Source organism: Eubalaena glacialis, chromosome 16 (assembly GCF_028564815.1).
Source record: "Eubalaena glacialis isolate mEubGla1 chromosome 16, mEubGla1.1.hap2.+ XY, whole genome shotgun sequence".
Classification (NCBI taxonomy): domain Eukaryota; kingdom Metazoa; phylum Chordata; class Mammalia; order Artiodactyla; family Balaenidae; genus Eubalaena; species Eubalaena glacialis.
In genome coordinates, this window is record NC_083731.1 from 81505286 (window position 1) to 81530577 (window position 25292).

Below are 25292 nucleotides of genomic sequence, written 5' to 3' on the forward strand. Positions count from 1 at the left end.
TGCTCCGCGGCATGTGGGATCCTCCCAGACCAGGGCTTGAACCCGTGTCCCCTGCATTGGCAGGCAGACTCTCAACCACCGCGCCACCAGGGAAGCCCAGGAATATCTTTTTCTGTCTTTTCATTTTCAATCTATTTCTGTCTTTGAAGCTAAAGTGAGTCACTTGTAGACAGTATAGTTAGGTCATATGTCTTTCCCATTCTGACAATATCTGTCTTTTGATTGAAGAGTTTAATCCATTTACTTTTTCTTTTTTTAAGATTTTTTTTGATGTGGGTCATTTTTAAAAAATATATTTATTTATTATTTATTTATTTATTTTGGCTGCACTGGGTCTTAGTTGCGGCACGCGGGATCTTCGTTGTGGCATGCAGACTTCTTAGTTGCACATGTGGGCTTAAGTTGTGGCGTGCGGGCTTCTTAGTTGCGGCGTGTGAACTCTTAGTTGCGGCATGAGGACTCTTAGTTGCGGCATGCGTGCAGGATATAGTTCCCTGACCAGGGATCAAACCCAGGCTTCCTGCATTGGGAGTGCAGAGTCTTACCCACTGGACCACCAGGGAATTCCCTACATTTAAAGTAATTATTGATAAGGACTTACTTCTGTAGTTTGCTATTTGTTTTCTATATGCCTTATTGCTTTTGTCTCTCATTTTCTGTATTACTGTCTCCTTTTGTGTTTAGTTGATTATTTGTAGGGAAATGTTTAAGTTCCTTTCTCATTTCCTTTTGTGTATATTCTATAGCTATTTTCTTTGAGGTTATCATGTGGATTACATTTAACCTCAAAAGTTTTAACACTGCAGTTTGAAATTACACCAGTTTAACTTCAGTAACATACAAGAACTCTGTTCCTTTATATCTCTGTCCCCACGCCTTCTGGATGTTGATGTCACAGAATTATATCTTTATACATTGTGTGCCCGAAAGCAAACAGATAATTCTTTTAAATGCATTAGTTTCTTATGTAGAAAACAAAATTCAGAGTTACAAACTATATTTACAGTAACACTAGCTTGCAAACAAATATTTTTTTAATGTATTTGTCTCTTAAATTATGTAGAAAACAAAAAGAGTTACACACTATTATGACAGGTGTACTAGCTTTTATAATAACCCACGTATTTATTTATTTATTTTTAAATTTTTAAAATTAATTTATTTTTGCCTGCGTTGGGTCTTCGTTGCTGCGCGCGGGCTTTCTCTAGTTGCAGCGAGCGCGGGCTACTCTTCGTTGTGGTGCATGGACTTCTCCTTGCGGTGGCTTCTCTTGTTGGGGAGCACAGGCTCTAGGCGCACGGGCTTCAGTAGTTGTGGTGCGTGGGCTCAGTAGTTGTGGCTTGCGGGCTCTAGAGTGCAGGCTCAGTAGTTGTGGTGCATGGACTTAGTTGCTCTGCGGCATGTGGGATCTTCCCGGACCAGGGCTCGAACCTGTGTCCCCTGCATTGGCAGGCGGATTCTTAACCACTGTGCCACCAGGGAAGTCCCTCCCACATATTTTTTGGTACCTTTATTGAGATCCTTATTTCTTCATATAGCTTCAAGTTATTGTCCAGTATCCTTTCATTTCACCTCACTGTACTCCCTTGAGTATTTCTCACAGGGAAGGTATAGTGGTAACATACTCTGCTTTTGTTTATCTGGGAATGTCTTAATTTCTCCCTGATGTCTGAAGGATAGTTTTACCTAATATAGGATTCTTGGTTGACAGTTTTTTTTTTCTTTTAGCACTTTGAATGTCTCAGCCCACTGCCTTCTGGCCTGTTAAATTTCTGATGAGAAATTTGCTTATCTTATTGAGGATTCCTTGTACATGACAAGTTGCTTCATGTACAATAGATTCCTTCCAGATTCTTTCTTTGTTTTTTTGGCTTTTGAAAGTTTGACTGTAATGTGTCTTTGTGTGGGTCTCTTTGAGTTCATCTTGCTTGGAGTTCATTGAACTTCTCAGATGTTTATATTTATGTTTTTCATCAAATTTGGGAAGTTTTCTGCCATTATTCAAATATTCTCTCTGCCCCTTTCTTTCTCTTCTTATGGGACTCCCACAGTATGCATGTTGATCTGGTTGATGGTGCCCCACAAATCCCTTAGGTTCTGCTTACTTTTCTTCAGTCTTTTTTCTTTCTGTTTTCAGACTTGATAATTTATAGTACCCTATCTTCATGTTTGCTGGCTCTTTTATCTGCCTACTGAAATCTACCTTTGAATCCCTATAGTGAATTTTTCCTTCCAGTTAACTTACTTTTCAGCTTTGTAATTTTTTGTTTCTTTTAGGTTTTCTATCTCTTTATTGTTATTTCCATTTTGTTCATACATTATTTTCTTGGCATTTTCCACATCTTACTTTAATTCTTTGAGCATCTCTAAGACAGTTGTTTTCAAGACTGTCTAGTAGATCTGCCATTAGTTCTTTTTTAGGATGATCTCTGTTCATTTTTTTTTCCTTTGAATTGACCATACCTTCCTGTTTCTTTGTATGCCTTCTGAGTTTTTGTTGAAAACTGTACATTTGAATCTAATAATGTGGTAACTCTGGAAATCAGATTTTTTTCCCCTTTCACTAGGGTTTGCTGGTTTTTGTTATTGTTTTGTCTTTCTTCTTGTGTTTACTCTTTATTTTAGTCTCAGATCAGTCTAAGGTGTAAATTTAACGTCTTCTCAGGTCTTTTCTGAGCCTGCACTTTTCGCTGGACATGTGTGGTCACTTTCTAATTTCCCTATATGCAGTTGCTTTTGAATGTGCTAGTCTTTAATGTCTGGCTCCCAAAAAAGAAAAAAAAAAAAAAAAAAGGGAGAGAAAGAAAATGAGGGAGGGGGAAAAGAGGGTGTCAGCCCTTTAACTCTCCTGGAAGTCACTTCAGCCAGCAGGAAGGTGGCTTGCAACAATGGGGGCACATGCAACAACAATGGCCACCGTCTTCTTTGTCTGCATTTCTGTGCTTAGAATCAGCAATTAGTGATCAGGGCACAAATCCCCTATATTTGGAGGACAAGATCCTTTTTGTTCACCTTGGCTTCTGCAAACAGTATGCAAGCTGCTTCTGGAACACATACACAGCTGCTTGCCATGGGGCCGGGGAAGGTGGGTGTGGGCAGCTTCTACTGAACTAAGAGCCGATATTGACTGAAATTAATCACAATTTACTCTGCAAGGTTTCACCCTGGAAATTTCAAGCTTTCAGTAGACTCTAAAGTTCCAAAATATTTATTTATATCAGACTGATACTGCCAATGCAGTAGTTATCTAGTGGGGAGACAGATTCCTGTTGCTTCCTACTCTGCCCACTTCCCAGAATCCACTCCTATTTTGGTGTCTTTTGACACACAAAAGTTCTTAATTTTAATGTAAAAAAATGTACCAGTCTTCTCCATTAATGTCTTTAAAAAACCTTATTTGAGAAATCCTTTCCTAAGGATGGGAATAAAACATATTTTTAATGTTTTCTTCTAAAATTTTTATCAATAGGTTTTTTTAAAATGTGTAATACTCTAATCCTTTTCGAGTTTTATTTTCATATACTGTGATATATTAACTCAATTTCAGTATTTTTTCTATGGGTAACTTATTGTAACAGCACCATTTATTAGTCTTTTCTCCACTTATCTGCATTTTCTTCTCTTCATAAATCAAATTTCTATATATACCTGGGTCTATTTCTGGAAACTATTTCATTCCATTTTTAAAATTTATTTATCCATCTTCTAATACCACATTGTTGTAATGACTTTTGCTGTGAAAGTCTTATATCTAGGAACATGAGTTACCTCAATCTTAATCTCTTTTCTGTTCTCTTTGTCCATTTCTCTGTTCCTGATTCACTTTCACACTGTTTTAATAATTAAAGCTTTATAATAAGGCTTGATATCTTTCAGGGAAAGCTTAGTGGTCAGATGATGATTTAACAAGGTTGAAAAACCCTCCATCTTTGTTGATAGACTCTGTGTATGTTGGGCACACCTTCCACACTAAGACCATTAACAACTCTGCCTTAGTCTTCACTTCCTGCTTGCACAGAATCTGAGGTCAGCCAGAGTTGAGAGATTAGGGCCTTTTCAGGTCTTTTCTGAGCATATACCCAGCCCTGGTCATGAACATAACCTTCCAATTTCCTAGGAATTTCTGAGAACTTTTTAAAACCCTTATTCCCTAAAGTGTCTCACTTCCCAGGCTTTCCTCTCAAGCTTTTTGGCTTATCTCTTGTTTATACCAACTGTTATTCCTTGCCCCTGGTGGCAGCAACTAGTGCATTTGCCTTCAGAGGTGTTCAGTAGATGCTTCCTGGGAAGCCACCTCATTCCTAAGAGAGTTCTGATTTAGCCAAAGTAAAGGCAAGTCCTTTGAGCTGAGGGTGCCACCAAACAAGTCAATACAAACAACCACAATTCTTTGAGAATAAGGTCAGCTCTACTTTTTCTGGTACTAGAGATGTGTGCTGCGAATGCCGACTGTTGTCTTCAGAATCTCTGCTGATCTGGAGGGCAGTAGATGGGACCAGAGTAAGTAAAAAAACATCCACAAAGCTCTCTTACTGAGACTCAGCTATTTTTTTTCTTTGATTCAGCTTTTTCCTGGCTGCTGTAAGTCCTTGATTAGTTTCCAGATTTCCAATAAATTTGATTCTGACAGTCCTTGCCAGTTTATTCAGTGCTTTTGTGGAAGGATAGGATCTTGGAATTTGTTACTCCATCATTTTTGCTGGCATCGCTCATGCATTTGACTTTTTAATATTAATTTTGTATCCTGCAACCTTGAAAAATTTCTTATTAATGGTATAAATTTAGCTATGGATTTTGATATTTATTTATTTATTTTTAAACAGTCGGATAGAATTTATTTATTTATTTATTTATTTATTTATTTTCGGCCACGTTGGATCTTCGTTGCTGCGCACAGGCCCTCTCTACCTGCAGCAAGCGGGGGCCACTCTCCGCTGCGGTGCGCGGGCCTCTCACTGCGGTGGCCTCTCCCGTTGCGGAGCACGGGCCCCAGGCGCACTGGCTTCAGCATTTGTGGCTTGCGGGCCTCAGCAGCCGTGGCTCGCAGGCTCCAGAGCACAGGCTCAGCAGTTGTGGCACACGGGCCCAGCTGCTCCACGGCATGTGGGATCCTCCCGGCCCAGGGCTTGAACCTGTGTCCCCTGCACCGGCAGGCGGATTCTCAACCACTGCACCATCAGGGAAGCCCTAGCTATGGATTTTTAAAGTTGTTTATGCAATTATGTATAGACGATTATGTCATCTCCAAGGATAAAAGTTTTGTTTCTTTAAATCTGTAAATCTCTTCATTATTTTACTTGTTTAACTATTTTGCCTAGGATCTCTCATATAATGTTGAATGGAAATGGTAATAATAGGCATCCTTGTATTTCTCCATTAGAAATGATGTTTGCAATAGGATCATAGTGACTAGTATCTTTAATTTTTATTTTATATTGGAGTATAGTTGATTAACAGTATTGTGTTAGTTTCAGGTGTACAGCAAAGTGATTCAGTTATACATATACATGTAGCTATTCTTTTCCAAATTCTTTTCCCATTTAGGTTATTACAGAATAGTGAGCAGAGTTCCATGTGCTATACAGTAGGTCCTTGTTAGTTATCTTTTTCTGTTTTTCTTTTTTTCTTTTTTAAATTTTTTAATTTTTGGCCACGTTGGGTCTTTGTTGCTGCACACGGGCTTTTTTCTCTAGTTGTGGAGAGCAGGGGCTACTCTTTGCCGAGGTACGCAGGCTTCTCATTGCGGCAGCTTCTCTTGTTGTGGAGCACGGGCTCTCGGTGTGTGGGCTTCAGTAGTTGTGGTACTCGGGCTCAGTAGTTGTGGCTTGCGGGCTCTAGAGCGCAGGCTCAGTAGTTGTGGCACACGGGCTTAGTTACTCCATGGCATGTGGGATCTTCCCGGACCAGGGCTCGAACCCGTGTCCTCTGCATTGGCAGGCGGATTCTTAACCACTGCGCCACCAGGGAAGCCCCTAGTTATCTATTTTATTTTATTTTTATTTTCATTGGAGTATAGTTAATTTACAATGTTGGGTTAGTTTCAGGTGTACAGCAAAGTGAGTCAGGTATACATATACATATATTCATTCCTTTTTAGAGTCTTTTCTCATATAGGTTATCACAGAATATTGAGTAGAGTTCCTTGTTCTATATAGTAGGTCCTTGTTGGCTCTCTGTCTTCATAGTGACTAGTATTAATTAAAGAAGTTCCCATCTGTTCCTAGTTAACTAAAAGTTGTGTGTGTTATTTTAAGATATGGTCAGAGAATATGGTGTGTACATTAGTAATTCTTTGAAATATGTGGAGGCTAGCCTCATGATCTAGTTAATTTCTGTAAATATTCCATATGGGCTTCAAAAGAATGTATTTTCTCCAGTTTTTGGATGTAGTATTCCATATTTGTTCATTATATCTATTAATTGTGCTCTTTATAACATCGCTATCCTTGTTCTTTTTTTTTTTTTTTCTTTTTGGATCAGCTCATTTTATCAATTACTGAGAAAAGTGTTTTAATCTCTGATAAAGATGGTGGATTTGTCAGTTTGTCTCTATATGACCGATTTTAAAAGAAAGTATTTCTCTACTTCTAATCATTTGCAATTATATTAAGTAAATCATGTTTTGAGAATTTTTCAGCTCTTCTATTCAGCTGCTCTTTTTGCATAAGTCATACTAGCCATTGCCACATTCTAAGCTTGAATTGCATCCTGGGAGTCTCAGTGATATACATATGAGGTTATTTTTGTTGTTGTTAACATATAGGAAAAAAACAGTTACATTTATGAAACATCCACCATGTACCAGGCATTGTGCTAGGTGCTTTAGTTACAATAAAAGTCCTTTTATCACATGATTGGGACAGGCGGCAGGTTAGTTCTTTGGAAGAAGTTGATGAAAATGAGGAATCATTAAGAAATGACAAATACTTTAAACATTTTATACATAAAATGCACGCTTATATATACATTCATTCACCAATCTTTATGTATGATTCTGTTTCATAGAGTTTATCCTTTTTCATGTATAAATCACACCTGTAATGCATTTTCAAGAATTTCTAGTTTCTTTTTCTTTTTTTACAATATATGCTTGTAGCTTATTTTGTACACAGTAGTTTGTACCTCTTAATCCCCTACTCCTGTATTGCCACTCCCCCTTCCCTCTCCCTACTGGTAACCTTTAGTTGGTTCTCTGTATCTTGAGTCTGCTTTTTTTTGTTATATTCACTAGTTTGTTTTGTTTTTTAGATTCCACATATAAGTGATATCATACAGTGTTTGTCTGACTTATTTCACTTAGCATAATACCCTCTAAATCCATCCATGTTGCTACAAATGGCAAAATTTCATTTTTTTTTAATGGCTGAGTAGTATTCCATTGTGTGTGTGTGTGTGTGTATGGCACATTTTCTTTATCCATTCGTCTGTTGATGGACGTTTAGACTGCTTCCATATCTTGGCAATTGTAAATAATGCTGCCACAAACATTGGGGTGCATGTATCTTTTCAAATTAGAGTTTTTGTTTTTTTTGGATATATACCCAGGAGTGGAATTGCTGGATAATGTGGTAGTTCTAGTTTTAGTTTTTTGGGAAACCTCCATACTGTTTTCCATGGTGGCTGCACCGATTTGCATTCCCACCAACAGTGTACCGGAGTTCCCTTTTTTCCACATTCTTTCCAACGTTGGTTATTTGTGTTCTTTTTGATGGTAGCCATTCTGACAGGTGTGAGGTGATATATCATTGTGGTTTTGATTTGCATTTCCCTGATGATTAGCAATGTTGAGCATCTTTTCAGGTGCCTGTTGGCCATCTGCATGTTCTCTTTGAAAAAATGTCTATTCAGTTCTTCTGCCCATTTTTAAATCGAGTTGTTTGGGTATTTTTTTTTCTCTTGATATTGAGTTGTATGAGCTGCTTATATAAGTTGGATACTAACCCCTTATCAGTCATATCATTTGCAAATATTTTCTCCCATTCAGTAGGTTATCTTTTGGCTTTGTCGACAGTTTCCTTTGCTGAGCAAAAGCTTTTAAGTTTAATTAGGTCCCATTTGTTTCTTTTTGCTTTTATTTCCTTTGCTTTAGGAGACAGATCCAAAAACATATTGCTACAATTTATGTCAAAGAGTGTTCTGCCTATGTTTTCCTTTAGGAATTTTACGGTTTCCAGCCTTACATTTAGGTCTTTAATCCATTTGGAATTTATTTTTGTATGTGGTGTTAGAGAGTGTTCTAATTTCATTCTTTTACATGTGGCTGTCTGGTTTTCCCAGCACCACTTATTGAAGAAACTTGTTTTTCTCCATTGTATATCCTTGCCTCTTTTGTCGTAGATTAATTGACCATACCGTGTAGGTTTAAGGAATTTCTAGTTTCTGTTGATGAAAATTGGAGGGAGAACCCAAAGAAATCTTATAGGTTTTTATGACTTTTAAGTAAACTTTATGGTTATCCTGACTAAACCTAATTTGATAACAATCTTTCAGTACTTTATCTTTATTGAGTCACTTACTTCAATGTAATTTTTATAGAAACTTTCTTGTACTCATATTCTACTGATTGACATAATGTTTAATCAAACTATATAATTATAGTACCATTATGATAAGTATAAACAGACTTGGGAGTAAACTCACCTGACTGCTTGTAAATATGCAGCCCTAAATAATGGGAGCAGAAAGGTGTGGTTGTACTAGAGAACAGCCGTCTAGCTGCAAGCATTTTGTATGTCATTAGCATTAGTTATTCTGTTCTACAGAGGCGATGGAAAGAATTTGTCATCGGTTAGGTAGAGGTCATTTAAGGGCATCTATATTAATCTTTACAACTCTGCAAAGAGGTAATGTTATCTCTATTTCAGAAGGGAGACCTGATTTGCCCAAGATCCCACTACTAGCTTATTACTGAACCAAGAGGACCTAGGCCTGGATTATTTCAACCACAGTCATTCCATAAAGCTGTGAGACCTCTCTTTTATAATCTGTGTATTTTAATTGAGTTTTACTTCATGTATTGCCCATGCTTCATGAATTAGTGTATAGGCCTCTGCAATAAGAAATAACGTTTCTGGCTCCCTTAATTATTTTCCTGATGAAGAACATTAAGCAATAACTATATATATATATATATTTTTTTTTCTCCATAGCTGTCAATTTTGGCTTTATCTGGATGTTCTCTCACCTTTGTCTTCAGGTCACAATTCACTTGGTCAGGTTAGCTTGTCTCTTAGCAAACACTATCTTTATAATTCTTAAAAAGTACACTCCATCCGAACCCAGGAGCTTGGATTCTAAGCCATTATCTAAAAAGCAAAATCTTATTAATCAGAGATATGTTACCATTCGTTCTTTCCTTATTTCTTCCTTTCTTTTCTAAAGCTATAGCCCATGCGTCCATCTCTTCTGATTTCTTCTCCATGACTAACTTACATTTAGTGACGCTTCTTCTCTTTTAATGGTGCCATTCATCCCTAAGTGAATCAGCATGAGTGAGACATAGGTTTGATGAGCCTTTCACACTTTATAAATACATAAATACATCTACTGATTAGGCACATCCAATGTATACATTCTCACAGAAGTTATCACCACCATCACTTCTCTTATCTCCCAGGTGCTACACAAGTCCCTGTTATTGCTTTGTTTTTTTCTTTCCAGAAGTCGTGTTCCAAGTACTAGAACAAGTGTGGTCACTATATAGAGCTTCCATGGTGCAGAACTGGAACAAGTCTCTGACACACTTCCTTATAAAGTTAGTCTTCGGATTTTCATACTTCTTGGCATTGTATTGTATTTTTAATTGAAATTCCAAGCCTTAAGACTCCTTTGATTAACTCTTTTAGCAAACTGCCTTAATAAATTGCCTGATCTCCTAGATTCTAATAGTTTATTTTTTAAGCCACCTCATTCTTTCATGATCCATGTTAAATTCTCTGCAGGCATCATGAGTTTTCATCATTGGCAGGTCTTTTCTCAAAGTAGCTATCAGATTGTAATCCATTTAAAAAACATAGGAACCCTTGAGGAGTATTAGAGAAGCCCTCATCTTTTCTACTTTCTAAATTCTGCTATAGGGACAGATTAATTTATTGGTTAAGACTCTGAGCTGAACTTTGAGGCAATTGATTTAGCAACGCTCTCTCCAAACCCCTACCTTGTACAGGCTTCTGTGTATCAGCAAATGGCTACTTCATCCCTCCGATTGTTCAGGCCAAAATCTTTGCACTCATGCTTGATTATTATCTTTTTCTCATACTCTGACCAATTTGTTTTCAATTCCTGCTTGTCTTTCCTTCAAAATATATCCAGAATGTGATCACTCTTCACTACCTCTACCCCTTGACAAATGAGTTAACTCCGGGAGGAGCCCCTTGTGTCCATCGGCCTAAGTTATAGGCCACCTACCCTGGTCTTCCCATTGCTCATATAAAACCTTGACATAAAGTTCGATTAGGGAGATGAGTCCTGCTCCACACTACCTTCTCTCACTTTCTGGTGTTGTTCCTTGTTTGCTGTCATACAGAGAGAGAGAGAGAACAAGAAAAAAGTCTCAAGACACTCTTAGGGTAGTCATAGTAGGAGTCAGGGCCCAAGAGCTGCCTCCCTCAAAAGGACTCAACTCTTGCCAACATAAACATCTCTGTGTGTATGCACATGTGAGAATTTGAAGATGAGAGGAGGAAGAGAAAGAGAGAAGGGAAGTGTAAAATTCTCCTTTTTAGTTGAGAGGCAATTTTGTATAATGGTTAAAGAGTATAGAATCTAAAGCCAGTCAGCCTTGGTCTGAATCCTGCCAGTAGCCATGTGACCCTGGGAAAATTCTTCTTTTTTCTTTTTTTTTTTCCGGTTTTATTGAGAAATAATTGACATATATCACTGTGTAAATTTAAGCTATACACTATGATGGTTTCATTTACATACATTGTGAAATGATTACCACAATAGGTTTAGTTAACATCCATCAATTCATATAGATACAATAAAAATAAAAGAAAAAAATTTTTCTCCAGTGGTAAGAACTCCTAGGATCTACTCTCTTAACAACTTTCCTAAATATCATACAACAGTGTTAACTATAGTCATTGTGTTATACGCTAAATCCCTAATACTTATTTATCTAATAACTGTAAGTTTGTACCTTTTGACCACATTCCTCCAATTCTCCCTTACTCTGACCCCCGCCTCTGGTAACCACAAATAAAATCTCTTTTTCTATGAGTTTTTTTGTTCATTTTGTTTTAGATTCCAAATACAAGTGAGATCATACAGTATTTGGCTTTCTCTGTCTGACTGATTTCACTTACCATAATGCCTTAAAGTTTCATCCATGTTGTCACAAATGGTAGAATTTCCTCATTTTATTTGGCTGAATAATAGTCCATTGTATATATATACCACAACTTCTTTATCCATTCATCCATTGATGGGCACTTGTTTCCATGTTTTGGCTATTGCAAATAATGCTTCTGTGAACATGGGGTACAGATATCTTTTTGAGTTAGTGTTTTTATTTCCTTTGCATATATCCCCAGAAGTGGAATTGCGAGATGATATGGTGGTTCTATTTTTAATTTTTTGAAGAACCTACATGCTGCTTTATATTGTGACTGTAGTTGGGAAGATTCTTCAGCTTCTCTTTGTTTCAGTTGCCTTTTTGAGTTGGGGGTAAAACTAGCATTTGCCTTACCACATATGGTTATTGTGAAGATTAGGTAAGTTAGTATATGTAAAGCAATTAAATAATCTTAACATATAGTGAGTGTGCACTAAATAGTTTTTTTTTTAAAGCCCATTTTCAAAGTAGCATTGTGAACCTTATAATTCCTGGTGGTATAAGGAGCTATAAACACTTTTGTGATGAACCATATCTAGGAACCCCATTTCCATAGATTAGAGTTCTCCTTCCTTGTGCACTAGAGAGCTGTTTAAAGGGACAGTGGCTGCACATTAAGTGCATTCAACTCCACAGAGTCACCAGTCCTGGAGTGAGCCTTAAGTCCTTAGTATTTTACCATTTAGGCCAATAAATAAAGCAACAACAAATTCAACTCATTCTTTTCCTCCTTTCCCTGCAACAGGATGGTTCATGTTTGGGCGAAGACAGTGGAGTTTGTTTTTAGGATGACAGACTAGTCTGCAGTATGCATTTTATAACTGTGACTGCACCTTAGACTTCAACTAGACCTTTCATTGGAGTCAGATAGAACTGACCATGAAGGAGAGTTACTGCCAAAGTTGACATTCTTTACTCGATATCCTTTTTATAGATACCATCTTAACTGCTTCTTAGTAATTTACTGTTCCTTAATGTTCTTTTTAAAAAAATTTTTAAATTTAATTTTTAATTGAAGTATAGTTGATTTACAACCTTAATGTTCTTTCTAAACCAACATCCAGGAATATATAAACAAGGGCAGCAGCAATTAGTTGACAACAAGGTATTCAGGGGTCCTGACTATTGAAAATTGCCCAGCAGCATGGGATGGAATAAACCAGGCCAGAGGCTGGGGCAGTTTTAATAAGTTCTTTTGTCCAACGCCCAGCCAATTGACCAACTTCTCTTTTCCTCGTTATCTCTTGCTGCTTCGGTGTTTGTTTGTTTGTTTAAGTGTTTATTTTCCTATTCCTCTACACTGGATTTTTTTTCTCAGCTGTATGTATTGTCCTTCCTCTACTGCATTTTACTATGTTTCCATCTATACATTGTGGAAGAGAAGATAACTAAACCTTTATATCCTAAATTAGAAAATTTCCTAAATCCTCCTTTTTCTCTCAGGATCAAAGATTGCCTTCAATTAAGGGGCACCGTGAACTTTTAGTGTGCTTGATGAGAGCCTTGTTGCTCATTTGGGTGGGATAACTTTTCACTGTGGAATTGTCCCTGGCATTGCAGGATGGTTAACACCCCTGGCCTCAGCACCAAGTGCCAGTAACACATTTCCAGTCATTGAGACCACCAGAAATGCCTTCACACATTTCCACACACCCCAGAAAGTAGTGGTGGAGCCTCTGGTGTAGAACCACTGCTCACTAGGCAGTTAGAAGCATGTCATCCCAATACTGAACTTGGCTGCTCATTATCAACTGTTCTTTACAGTTTGATGGAGCAACTTAATTGCCAAAGTTTTTACGTCTAGAGAAAATCTAGCTATTTTAGCCATTAAAGCGGTGCCATTTACACTATACCCGTCACTTTTCACTTTTCAAAATTCAAGATGTTGGGATAACCAAGTTGTTTATTGGTAGTATATATATATATAAAGTATCTTAAGGAAAATATTAGGCTTTCATAAAGTTATTGGTTTATGAAATTAGTATGTGAAAATGAGTTGTAACTTTCTCAAAGTGTATTCACTTTTATTGGGTTGGCCAAAAAGTTCGTTTGGGTTTTTCTGTGTTATGGAAAACCTGAAAACAAACTTTTTGGCCAACCCAATCATTTAGAGGATTAAAGTATATCTCTTTCAAAGGTGATTTTTAAAATATAGTACAAAGTGGACACACACTTTAGAGTCTCTTGTACTAATGATTTGTATATCTGCACGTTGAGTATAATGTTTTAGTTTATAATGTTATATAAGTAATTAAGTTATGAATTTCTTAATTCTTTTATATTTCAGAGAAAGAGATTTGAAGAAAACTGGGCACAGGCTCAGCAAAGCCAAGAAGAGAAACAGAAAAAGAAAAAAAAAGCAGAACAGTCATAGTAAAATCATGGAGGAAAACTCATTTGAAACCTTAAGTTATCTTACACCAGAAGATCAGGACCCATCTCAGAGTGAAGAGGAAGACTTAGAAGAGACCAAAAGAGAATCAGAGTGTTCCTTAACTGGTGGTCTGAGAAATGAAGTAGGAGATTTTGTGAATGTCCATAAAGATGAGAGACAGGAAAACATAAATTCTGAAAACAGTTTGCCACATGTTATGTCTGTAGTTGAGTTGGACAATACACCAAAGAATTTCCTCCCCAAGGAAGATGATGACTTGTTTCTAAGTTTGTCATTGATGCCAAATGAAAGCTCTGTTTCTTGTTCAACAGTGACTCAAAATCTCTCCTATGTAGCAAGTGATGACTGCCCTGGCACAAAGGTAGAAAAGTATATTGAAAGTAGGGATATCATGGCATTACACATCCAAGACCGATTTGTTGAAACCCCGTGCTCATTTATGCAGAAGAAAGAGATGGTAGATAAGAGTCTCCTGAATGAAACAAGTCTATACCATCAATATGGATCCAGAACTTCAGATAAAGTTTTAAGAAAGGAACAAGGAGTAAATACATCTAAAAACAGTTACTGGGCTTTTTTCTCAAATGATTTCTCTGATGAAGAATTACAGTTGGGCTCTGATAGACAACCCTATTTTGGTAGCTGGCCTGAGGGACCTAATAAGTTTATCTGTGAACAGAGACCAAAGAGAGAGAGATGGCAAAAACGGGCTCAACCTGACAACGGGGGACAATTGATTAAATTGATCTCTCCTTCTGAAGGAGCATCAGGACCAGGAAACAGTCCTGAAACATTGATAGAAAAGAAGCTATCGATAGAAAATGAAGATTTGTCACCTCCAACTGAGAATATAGATTCAATCATAGAAACAGAGACAAATATCTTTGGAAGCCACTTCCTTAAACTGGATAGCCTAAAGAATGCCTTACACTCAACAAAGAATAAAAAAAGGAGGCAGAAAAGGATTTTCAGTTTGGCACCAAACTTTAACTTACTGGGACAGAGTCATATCAGTGTAAAAGAAATGGGGAAATGTGAATTGTTAACAGAAAGCCATGGAATAAAAATTATTTTGGAAGAAGAAAAAGATGTAATTTCAGAAATAAATAATGAAGAAAAGAATAAGCAAAACATTATGACCTTCAATCATCATCCATCATGGTTTTACTTTGACATTGTCAAAGATTCTCTTCTAAATGTTGGTGGACAATTTTATTCTCATTACCTGCTATTTAATAGACTAAGGCACTCTGTGTATTTTTACAAAAGCCCCATTCCTTCTCTTATGCTACAATATACATCTAGCTTTTGGAAGATATCTTTTACAAGCAAGAAACCGTTTTTGACTTTCAACTCTCAGAGGAGAGTAGATGATAAACTAAATGATGTAAGGTTCACTTCTTCAGAAATTTTAAGTAGCCCACCTGATACTTTGTACTCTTTTAGGGTCACTTCTGATCTTCACTTTTTAAATGAAAGTTTTGGTGAAAAGCTAGAGACATGGGAAGAACCTAAACCATTACAGTTCTCACAAACAGAGGATAACCAAGATTTAACAAGCACTGACTACTTTGATTCCCTTGAGCTACCATTATCACAAGAGTTTGCCTTTCAACTAGTAAAGCTTTTTGGATCTCCTGGAGTTCCAGTGGGTAAATTGAGTTTATTTGCTACAAATAAAAAGTCCAGTTTAACATATGCGAGTAATTTTTGGGGTGTTTCTACCTCATGTTAGTGACTTCATGCAGTTAATTGATGTTGCGATACTTTTCAGCGGTGGAAGTGGAGGACATGTAGCAAACAGTGCTCGGTGGAGTCATGCCCCACCCCCCCACCTCCACAGCCAGTCTTCTGAAATGTCTTTGAGCATGTTGAATACTTGGACTCTCAGTTTCAACAGACAGTGGGAAGAATGAAGAATGAGACAGGCAAACAGTGATTATGTAACAAATAGAGATGGACTGCTTTCTTTAAGAAAAATCTTTCTGCTTTCTACATTTACCTTGTTTGGCGCATGGCCCTTTCCTTTCTCATTCACATTATAGCTCATAGATATGAGAATTGTAAAAGGGGGACAGTGAAGATTAAGTGATGAAAAAAATATCTGAAATCAGTTGAATTTAATTTTTAAGAACTGTCTGAGAAGGGTACTGAAAAGAAGGTTAGTAAGGAGTCTGGTTGCCTTGAGAAGTTCCTTTGGGCTCTTAAGATTGTTGTTTTTGGAAGTGAAAAATCTACCTGTGAATTAAAAAAAGTGAAAATATGATTTTTTAATATTGTAAGTAAAATTCTAAGTAAATTTCTGCTAAATAGTATGCCTATGCAAGATGCTAAATATCTTAAAGAGGAAATGAGGCACATATCCCAACTTTTCCTTATCTGTAAGTCAATTGCATGTGTTAATGATTTCATGCAATTGCATGTTTCCCCTTCCTTGGGGACAGAAGCTGTAAGAGCCAAGAAGTAAAGCTCCAATCCCTGCATCCTGTATCTTCCTGATATTCTTTTTCTTCTGTACTTACCAGGGAGCCTGGGGTTCTCTAACAGCTTGATTTCCAATGTTTTTTACTTTGCTCCTAAACTTCTGCTGTTCTGGACAAACTTGGTCCACTCAGCTCAGACCCAAGATTAGCTAAGTCTCAGAGTCAGAGGAGTTACAACTATCAACCTGTTCTGGCATCATGTTTATCATTTTTGCAAACTTTGTGAATAATCACATCATAACTGTTTGCTGCAATTTTCTATCCTCCTAGATGTGCCAAAGAAACATACCAATTTAAAAAATTAAACTGCATTTGCTTTGGAGAATTTAAAAAGGTAATGGAAGTCATTTTAAGTCAGGAATCTTAGTCCAAAGTCCATATTCTGAAGTCATATGCAAAATTCTTTGTGGCATTTTGTGCCATTTTTCTGGGAGAAACTCCATAGATTTTAACAGCTTCTCAGGGACGTCCATGACCCCAAAATATTAACAATCACTGCCTTAGATGGCACCAGAAAGCATGAAGGCACTAGTGGGAAAAGATTCTAAACCTCCTCCCTTGAATGCACAATACTATCATAATCAACAATAATGATCCAGCATCCATTAATTAAGCTTTGGAAAGCTTTTTAGAGGAAATAGACCTCATTCATCAAGTAGCTTACCTTCTAAATGGGGAGACAAGACTAACACAAAACAAAATTATTGCACATAGAAAATATAAATGAGAAGCTTATGAATATTTTATGAGTGAGGTTAGCTGTGCTAAAGGGATTGTTGAAGAGAATACGGGGTTATGGTTTTGTCTGGGATGGCTCCAAATGGAAGTGAATTATAAGCAGTGCTTATACAAATATGACTTAAAAGAAAAACAGAGGGAAAGAATTTTACATTTGGAAATGGTGTATGCTTAAAAAAGGAAAGCAGAAAACTGGAAGTGGAGGCTGTAAACTAATTTGTTTACCTAGGTTGGACATGCAAAGCTCTGGTGTATCTATGACCTTGTAAATAAGACAGGGAACTCAAATGAATTCTAGTATTAGGAGCTCTGCAGACACAGTGGGATTATATAGTAGAGTCATACATAGGCCTGAAGAAACCAAACTACCCATGTTGCTAGGGATATGCGAGTATAGGAAAAATATTTTCTATGGTTTGGTATGGCTGATAGGTATAAATCAATGTTTGGACTTGCTTATGAGCATCATAATTGTGAGGATTTTTTTCCCCCAGACACTCTTATGTGGAAGGAGCAATTTGCAAGAAAACTAAACTTGCTGTACTTGCAGTATTTTATACATGTCACAGGAAAGCATGTCTACCTAAGTTTTATGCCCTGTGACAGTACCACTTGAAGCTACTGATGTGTATATGTTTGTACTTACATGAGAATATGAACTATGATACATATCACTTTATATATGTACATAAGCATTTTTATTGAGTCTGGATAGTGTTTACTAATAGAGATCTGAGACAGACTAACTCCTGCTTTAGCTATCACTGAAATATCTTCAAAAACCAGGCTTTTATCATTATGGTGGTCTAGATATCATGTTTGCATATCTTCATATTTAGGGTAAAAATATGTGTGACATTAGAGATGAAATTTGTTCTCTTTTTTTTTTTTCACAGAATCTTTGTTGCCCGACGACTGTGTGGTTCCTCTTGACTGGAAGACGCTGAAGATGATCTGTTTGCAGTGGAAGACGTCAGTAGAGGTATATTTTTATGGCTTTCAAAGCAGACCTTCTCTAACTGGTTTCTTTTTTTAATTGATTTAAAAATTTTTAATACAATTTTTAAAGGTTACTTTCCATTTACAGTTATTACAAAATATTGGCTATATTCCCTGTGTTGTACAATACATTCTTAAGCCTAGCTTATACCCAATAGTTTGTACCTCCCACTTACCCACTCCTATATTACCCCCGCCTCCCATAATCACTAGTTTGTTCCCTGTATCTGAGTCTGCTTCTTTTTTGTTTTATTCACTAGTTTGTTATATTTTTTAGATTTCACATATGCAATATCATATAATGTTTGTCTTTCTCTGTCTGACTTATTTCACTTAGCATAATGCCCTCTAACTAGTTTCTTAAAAAAAAAAAAAAGAAAACCTGTTCCATCAAATGTAACATGAAGAGCTACATCCATTGTATTAAATTAGAGAAAGAATGTATGTGGATGGGTGGATAATCTATGCATGTTTCTTTCAGTTAGTCCCAAAGAGAAAGTTGCATTTAATTCCCTAACTTTGTTGTAGTGTAGGCTGGTATAAGGGCCAACTGTGGGTGACTGAGGTCCCCGTTTTAGGAGAGTCATTTATTCTTCTTTACATCTTTTTCTCCTGTCCAGCCCTCAATCTTATCTTGTTATAATAAAGTAACAGCTACAAATTAGATTCATATTTACTTGACTTGGAAGCACCTCATTATTGGTATGTTCTGGTGGTCCATGATGCTTCTGACAGGCTGTTAATTTTCCAGGTAGCTGGAGGAGGACTGGTTGGGAAGGTTAGAAAGGTAACAGAAACTCTGGAAAAGCCAGTACTCTGTGTAATGTAATGAGGAGAGGGTGGCTGGTATTCTGTTTACATTAGTTGATAGTGACTTAAATGTGCCCAAAGGCAATGCCAGAGGTACATTTTGAAATAAATAGTAAAATCAAGGTTTAGTGAAACATAGAATTATATAGTTCAGGATAGTAGGTATTTCTTAACTGTTCATATAAACACAGCTGTGGGAAAAGTAGATTTGTTTGTGTGCTCAGGTAGTAAAACCAAATACATTTTTCTACATATTTCTCCTCATTCCCATGGAGACCTTTTTCCTACCTAAACATACATACACACACACACACGCACACAGCAATACTTTAAATGTTTAAACTGACATTTATGTTTATTATGTTTTTTTCTCATTTGGGGAGTGTGCCTATGTGAGTTAAATGATGGTGCAAACCTAATACCAATGGCAAATATTAATCATTATTATATGTATTTTAATTATAATTTCTAGAAAAGACAGAAGAAGATTGGTTAAAAAAATGAGGATTCCTTGAACTGTAAGTACAACTTATTCCAGAGACCTCTATATGATCAGGAGGAAATGGATGTTGACATTATTTGGTTATAATAGCTCATATGTACTACAATTGAAGAGTAAATATAAAAAATGTAGTCTGTTACCATAGCAACTCTGTGTGCTACTGCACATGTGATGTTTTTATTTCCTTTAAATGTAGATCTTTTTATGAAATACAACAAAGCTTAGATTGTTGCTGCCAAATTTATTTTCCAACTTTATTAGTTAGAATATATTTTAGAGCATTCTGTCAACACACAGTTTATGAGGGATTTCCACCCCCTCACCCCTCACCTCCACCCAGATTGATATGTGATGATGGCTGGGAATTAGGGATATAGGTTATATTTAAATATTAAAAGATTCTCTAGGAAAAGAGGTAAAACATGTAGACAAACTCATGTTTTAAACTTGACATCAAGTGACATTAAAATAAACACATGGCACTTTTTTTTCAAATGCCTAAATTATGAAATAAACACAGCTGCTACGATTTCAGTATGTATCTGTCTGCATTTGATAAGAATTGAATGTACTCTGCATTTACCATATGTTTTCTCTTTTCATTTATTTCTAAGAGTGTTCTGTGTTTCCATTTCTCAGCTAACTAGAAATACACATATACCCAGTAAAAATGTTTTTGTTTGTTTTAAACATGGTTCTGCTGAAAGAAGAAGGGGAATGACTAAAGATCTGGGAGAAGAGTTTAGAGATTTGGAAAATGTGGGATAAATATAGGAGGGGAAGAGATAAGAGGCTATGAGGAATTCCAGAGAAAGGAGGTGAAGAAATTCATTTGTTCAACAAATGTCTATCGAGTTGCCTCAGTTCAGACATTGTTCTACACACTGAGGATATAGCAGTGAAAACATTCCTGGCCTCATGGAGTTTATGTGAGGCTTCCCCTCAGTGTGACACCAGTATAAGCAGCATGCAACAAGCATGGGTATATTTGGCAGTAGCTAATTCCAGAGTGTTTTCTATCTGCTAGTTTTGTGTCAAGGACACTTTATGGACCATACTTTTTTGATTTTTATGTTCATCTTCTACATTCATGCTAAACGAACTGCCCTCTGTGAACCTCACAGAGCAGTCATCCCTAATTATTTGTCCTCTCTTGTTGGGGAATTTTATGAGTGCTGTAGCCATGTACAGGTTTTTTATAATTGTAATGAGAATGGGCCTCCTAGTTTTGTGTTTGGCATAATGATCAGTGGGCGTCAAGGGGTAAACAGAAATTTAGAAAGAAGGAAATAGCAGGAGAATGTGGTTGGTTCTGGGAGCCTCAAATCCCTGCCTATTTTAAAATCCTCTTCCTGCTGATGGCCAGGGTGTTTATATTGCCTCACTTCTTTAAGGACGTAGGGCAGAGTGCTGGAAAGAAGATGGGTTCGCATCTTGAAGCTACTGCTGACTGGCTATGTGACGTTAAACAAATTACCCTCTCAGAGCCTCAATTCCTTCACCTGTAAAAAAATTACATTTATAAAACCAACCTGTCATGGGGATAATAAATGAGGATTAAATGAAATAACTTGTGCAAAGTTCTTAGCATAGTGCCTGAAAAATAATAGGCTCTTAGTTAGGGTTAATTCCCTTCCCCTAAATACCTTAGTTGGTTACAGCTTTGTCTTTGAAATGCCCCTGGCAGAATAGAAATTGTGTTATCTAGGACAGGGGTCCCCAACCGCTGGGCCTTGGACCGGTTCAGGTCCGAGGCCTGTTAGAAACTGGGCCGCATGGCAGGAGGTGAGTGGCAGACGAGTGAGTGAAGCTTCTTCTGCACTCCCCATCACTCACATTACCACCTGAACCATCCTATATCCGCCCCCCCCACCCCCCGCCCCCGCCACCACCCGTGTAAAAATTGTCTTCCACGAAACTGGTCCCTGGTGCCGAAAAGGTTGGGGACCACTGATCTAGGAGAGCAACGTATCGACTCAATAAACTTATTAACACATTTGCATGAATTAAGTGTATTTATTATTAACTTTATAATGTAAATAACTGGATCATCAGGGAATGGGACATAGACCAGGTTTTGATTTAGAGACAGGAAGTTGGGCAGAATTAGGAGGACAGGCTCTTGAATGAGGCAGGACCAGGCAGGGGGAGGGGCTGTGGGGACAATGTGAAGTTCTAGATGTGAGGGGGTGGCATAAATTGGTCAGGAGTTTGGGAAACTGACAGCAAACTCCATTCATGTTACCATTTTGTCTGGACTTGTCTGGGCTTGTGTTTGTTTGTAGTTGAAGTCTCCGTCTTCCTGTTACTGTTGAAGATCCTCATCATCAAGAAAGAGTGCTAAGTGCCAACCTGAAGGATAATTTAGAGCCATACACTCAGTGGATACCGAAATTGGTTTGAATAATCTGTTCAACTGTTCTTAATCAGTTTCCTGATTACTAATAAAAAACTCAACGAAAGAGGTAACAACTTGAACATTTTATTATCTAATTTTGAAGATATTTGCCCTACTTTGTTTCATGAAGAAAATAAGGCACAGAAAAATTGAGTAGCTTATTTTTAAAATTGCATCAGAATAGAAGGATAGGCCCTATATCCAAGTATGGGTCCATGATTCCATTTCTAGAATTCTGAAATCCAAAAAACTCTGAAAACCAAAAGTTGTTTTTATTTTGTTTTGTTTCTTAAATGTTTGGCATGAAAACTAAGTTGGCAGCAAGACTTGACCCAAACAGACAGGTTAATTTTACTCCTTATTTATCCCACTTAGTGTGACTCTTCAGACATTTTACTGCAGAAATATTAATGTGTTAAATTACCAGGGGTGCCCTAGACCCCACTTAGAACTTCCTAAATTCTGAAACATATCTGACCTCAAGGATTTTGGTTAGGGATTGTGGGACTTGCACTATACTACAATAATAATTATTTTTATTATTACTATTAGTTTAATTGTACTTAACAAACTTCAAATACAAAAATTCGTATTTGAAAAATATAAATTAAGGGGTGATTTCTCATTATTCAACATGTAGGCATTTATGTAATCTCTCTGTTTTCAGAAAGGGAGTGTTGCCTGCCTTATCTTGCCTCTTACTCCTCCTCATCCTGTTTCATCTTCTCCAGAGAATAAACCTCCAGGCTTCTGTAGGGGGTGGGCAGCTGCCTGACTGTGTGGACATTTGTTTCTTAAACGGACTTTCAACTGACCTTCCTGTTTAGAGCCCCACGTCCAGCCCTAAATCTTCCAATTCCTGAAATTTTAGGTGTTATGCAGTGTAAATGGTATTGTTTCTTGGCTTGCTGTAATTCAAGTTTTATTTTTAAATTTTTTTCCAGATTAATTAACACTGGGCCTTTTGCTTTCCAGATTTTGAAATTTTGTTGCTGTGATCTTCTCTCTTTTCTTACAGTTTATACTTAAAAATAATAATGATTACCCGCCCCGCCAAAAAACCTTTACATTTTTGTGGGGTTTCAGTGAGGGAGTGGAAGTTAAGTATTTGAGTTCTGTCTGCTTAATCAGGAACTGAGCACTTTATTTAAAATAGCTCAATGTTTTTCCTATGTTCATTCTGTACAGTTTCAGTTTATCTTTCTACTAGACTGTCAGTCTCTTCCAGACAGAGACCGAGGTCTTCAGTGTTTGGTTGAACTCCCTAAGGTCTTGCTCTCTGTGCAGGCTCCTAGAGCTGTTGTGAAACTGGACTTACCTTTGGCCTGGGATGGGATGATTTCAGGGAAGAGCTGATCAGGATTAGGGTTGAAGCAGAGGAGACTCTGGCATCTGGCAAATGTTTGCTTTCTTAGGAGACTTCGACAGCAACAATTATGGATTTCTAATGAATACATTAGAGTCCACACCACCATGGCTGTAAGTAAGGGTAATATCATAAATATTTAACAGTGAGTATGGCAGGGGTGGTGACCAGTTCTGAGACTTCTTTGTACTGTATTGATGCATACCAGCTAACTACCCACCTAGGCTTGTACTTAGGTTCCAGGATGCCCCCAGCTTTCTCCAGCTCCTGCCTTTATTACCTTGCCCTAATTTCCAGAATGGAGCTTTAGAAAAATGGGTTGGGGCTACTTTCCCCACCTCCCAGGCTTCCTCCTCAAAGCTTATACTCCTCAAGTGTCCCTGTGCACAGTGGCAAATACTAGGTGCTGTGGAAATAGAATTATGGTCATCGCCTTTGGGGAGGAGTGTGATGCCAAATAGAGAGAGGGAAGGAATATAGGAGGCAGAGGCAGTGTGAGGTTAGAATGAGCAAAATCAGTCTTATCCAGAGGACATTTCTGCATTAGCAGACTTATCGTAGGCCACCAGAGTCCTGAGCATTTCCCCTGTCAATTCAGCCAAGCAGACATACTCTGCATGACTGCTCTCCCCTTGTCCCCCTTCCCCTAACCTCTTCCAGCTTCCTGCATCCTCCATCGAGCTTCTAGGGGAAGGACAAGGGAAGAGCCAGGAGGGAACAGTTTTAAGTAGAGAGGCACTACCTCTGAATGGCCAAATAGTGCAGACTGTGGTGGAAGGTGAGAGCTGGAGGTGCTGTAGCAATGAGGGGTCCACCATAGAAACAGCTAAGCAGGCACAGAGGGATGCTTTCCTGTCCTTTCAATTCATGTCACTTATGTAACAAGGTGAATAGGTATGTATATAAGGCATTTTTTTGAGTAAAAAATCAGATAGAAGCTTTTGGTAGGCGAAGAAAGGACATAGGATTAGAGAAAATTGGGAAGCTACTACCTATATATTTTAAATGGTTCTACTGTGTTACAGGGGCTTTGGTTAGGCTGCTCTGGAAACTTCATCTTGGTTTCAGACTTTCTGCCATCTTGGCATCTGCAGGGGAGGAACCCAGGGCTGACTTACAATTGAGCATTCCAAATCGTGGGGTATTTGGAACTGTAGGTTCGAGGGTTAAATTCCTGGTTTCCAGTGGCTCTTCCTGTGCACGCTCTTATTTTTCCGCATCTTGTTAAACAGTAATAATTAGAGAAACATTTGAATGTTTCTTCATTTGCCAGAAATTACTAAGATTATTTTCTTTATGTCTATCATGGTAATGGTTTATAGTGCAGTAACGTGAGATTGTGCTGGTCATCACCTTCTAGAGAAATGGAACAGAACCTTAGAGCTGAAAAGCTGGTTGGCTGAACTGAGGGCATGAAGGAGTGTTGTCACAGGGATCCTCTGACTCGGGGGTAGCCTTCCTCTCTGGAGGCTGCCACCTAGATAGGGCCAGTAAGGATACTGGAACGTATCCTTAGAACGTAGATACTATCTGGGAGCAGGGTGGTTCTCAGATCTGCCAATAAGGTCACTGACTGTTTACATTAGTCCTTAGCTGACGTTATCACTATCTTTTTTCAATCTTAATCTTTAGTAAATCCCAAGCTCAGACTCATCTACTGAGAAAGCAGTTCGGGTCCATATACAACTATTGAGCATCTCTGAATGTCAGATGCTGTGTTAGCTCTTGGGGTGACAAGGGCAACGCTGTCCTTGCCTTTGAACTTACAGTCTAGTGGTAGGAAACAGATACACAAACAGATAGCTTTAAACAGTGTGGTTCTGAGGAATAAATTGGGAAAAACAGAGCTTGTTGACTAGTTAAATCTGGGAGCTAAGAGAAGTGAGAAGTGTCAGGGGTCACCTTCAGATACTGCCAACCATTTTCTCCTCCTTGAACTCTCCCTCCCTGGGGCTCCACACACTATCTTACAGTTCTTTCTCTCGTACTCTCCTTCAGTAGATCCACTTCAAAGACTGTCCTTAAATGCTGTCCCCGAGCCCCCTCTTCAGCCGTCTGCTCTATTTTCTATCTTCTTCTCACAGGGGAAGGATTTCCAAAGCTCTGTCTCCTGCTCAGACCTCTCTTCTAATAGCACATTCACATTTTCCAGCATCTACTTCGTCGCTTCAGCTGCCACAGGCACTGCAGACTCAGTGTGCCAAAACTTCTAGCCCCCAAAGCTGTGTGTCTTCCTGCTGCCCTCTCCCATGCTGCCTGGGACAAC

The 25292-nt window shown here is 37.9% G+C and overlaps 1 protein-coding gene across 3 annotated transcripts in view; it reads left to right on the forward strand.

Annotated features, from left to right (window-relative positions):
- The window catches only part of LOC133076118 (NEDD4-binding protein 2-like 2), a 74403-nt gene extending 52764 nt beyond the window's left edge, over nucleotides 1–21639 (forward strand). For all 3 annotated transcript variants that reach the window (XM_061170551.1, XM_061170552.1, XM_061170553.1), the window contains 4 exons: nucleotides 13623–15382; nucleotides 17848–17933; nucleotides 19233–19278; nucleotides 21548–21639. In XM_061170551.1, coding sequence (XP_061026534.1) covers nucleotides 13623–15382; nucleotides 17848–17933; nucleotides 19233–19256 — 1870 coding nt within the window. In that variant the 3' untranslated portion in view covers nucleotides 19257–19278; nucleotides 21548–21639. The remainder of the gene's footprint in view (nucleotides 1–13622; nucleotides 15383–17847; nucleotides 17934–19232; nucleotides 19279–21547) is intronic.
- The last annotated feature ends 3653 nt before the right edge of the window (nucleotides 21640–25292 follow it).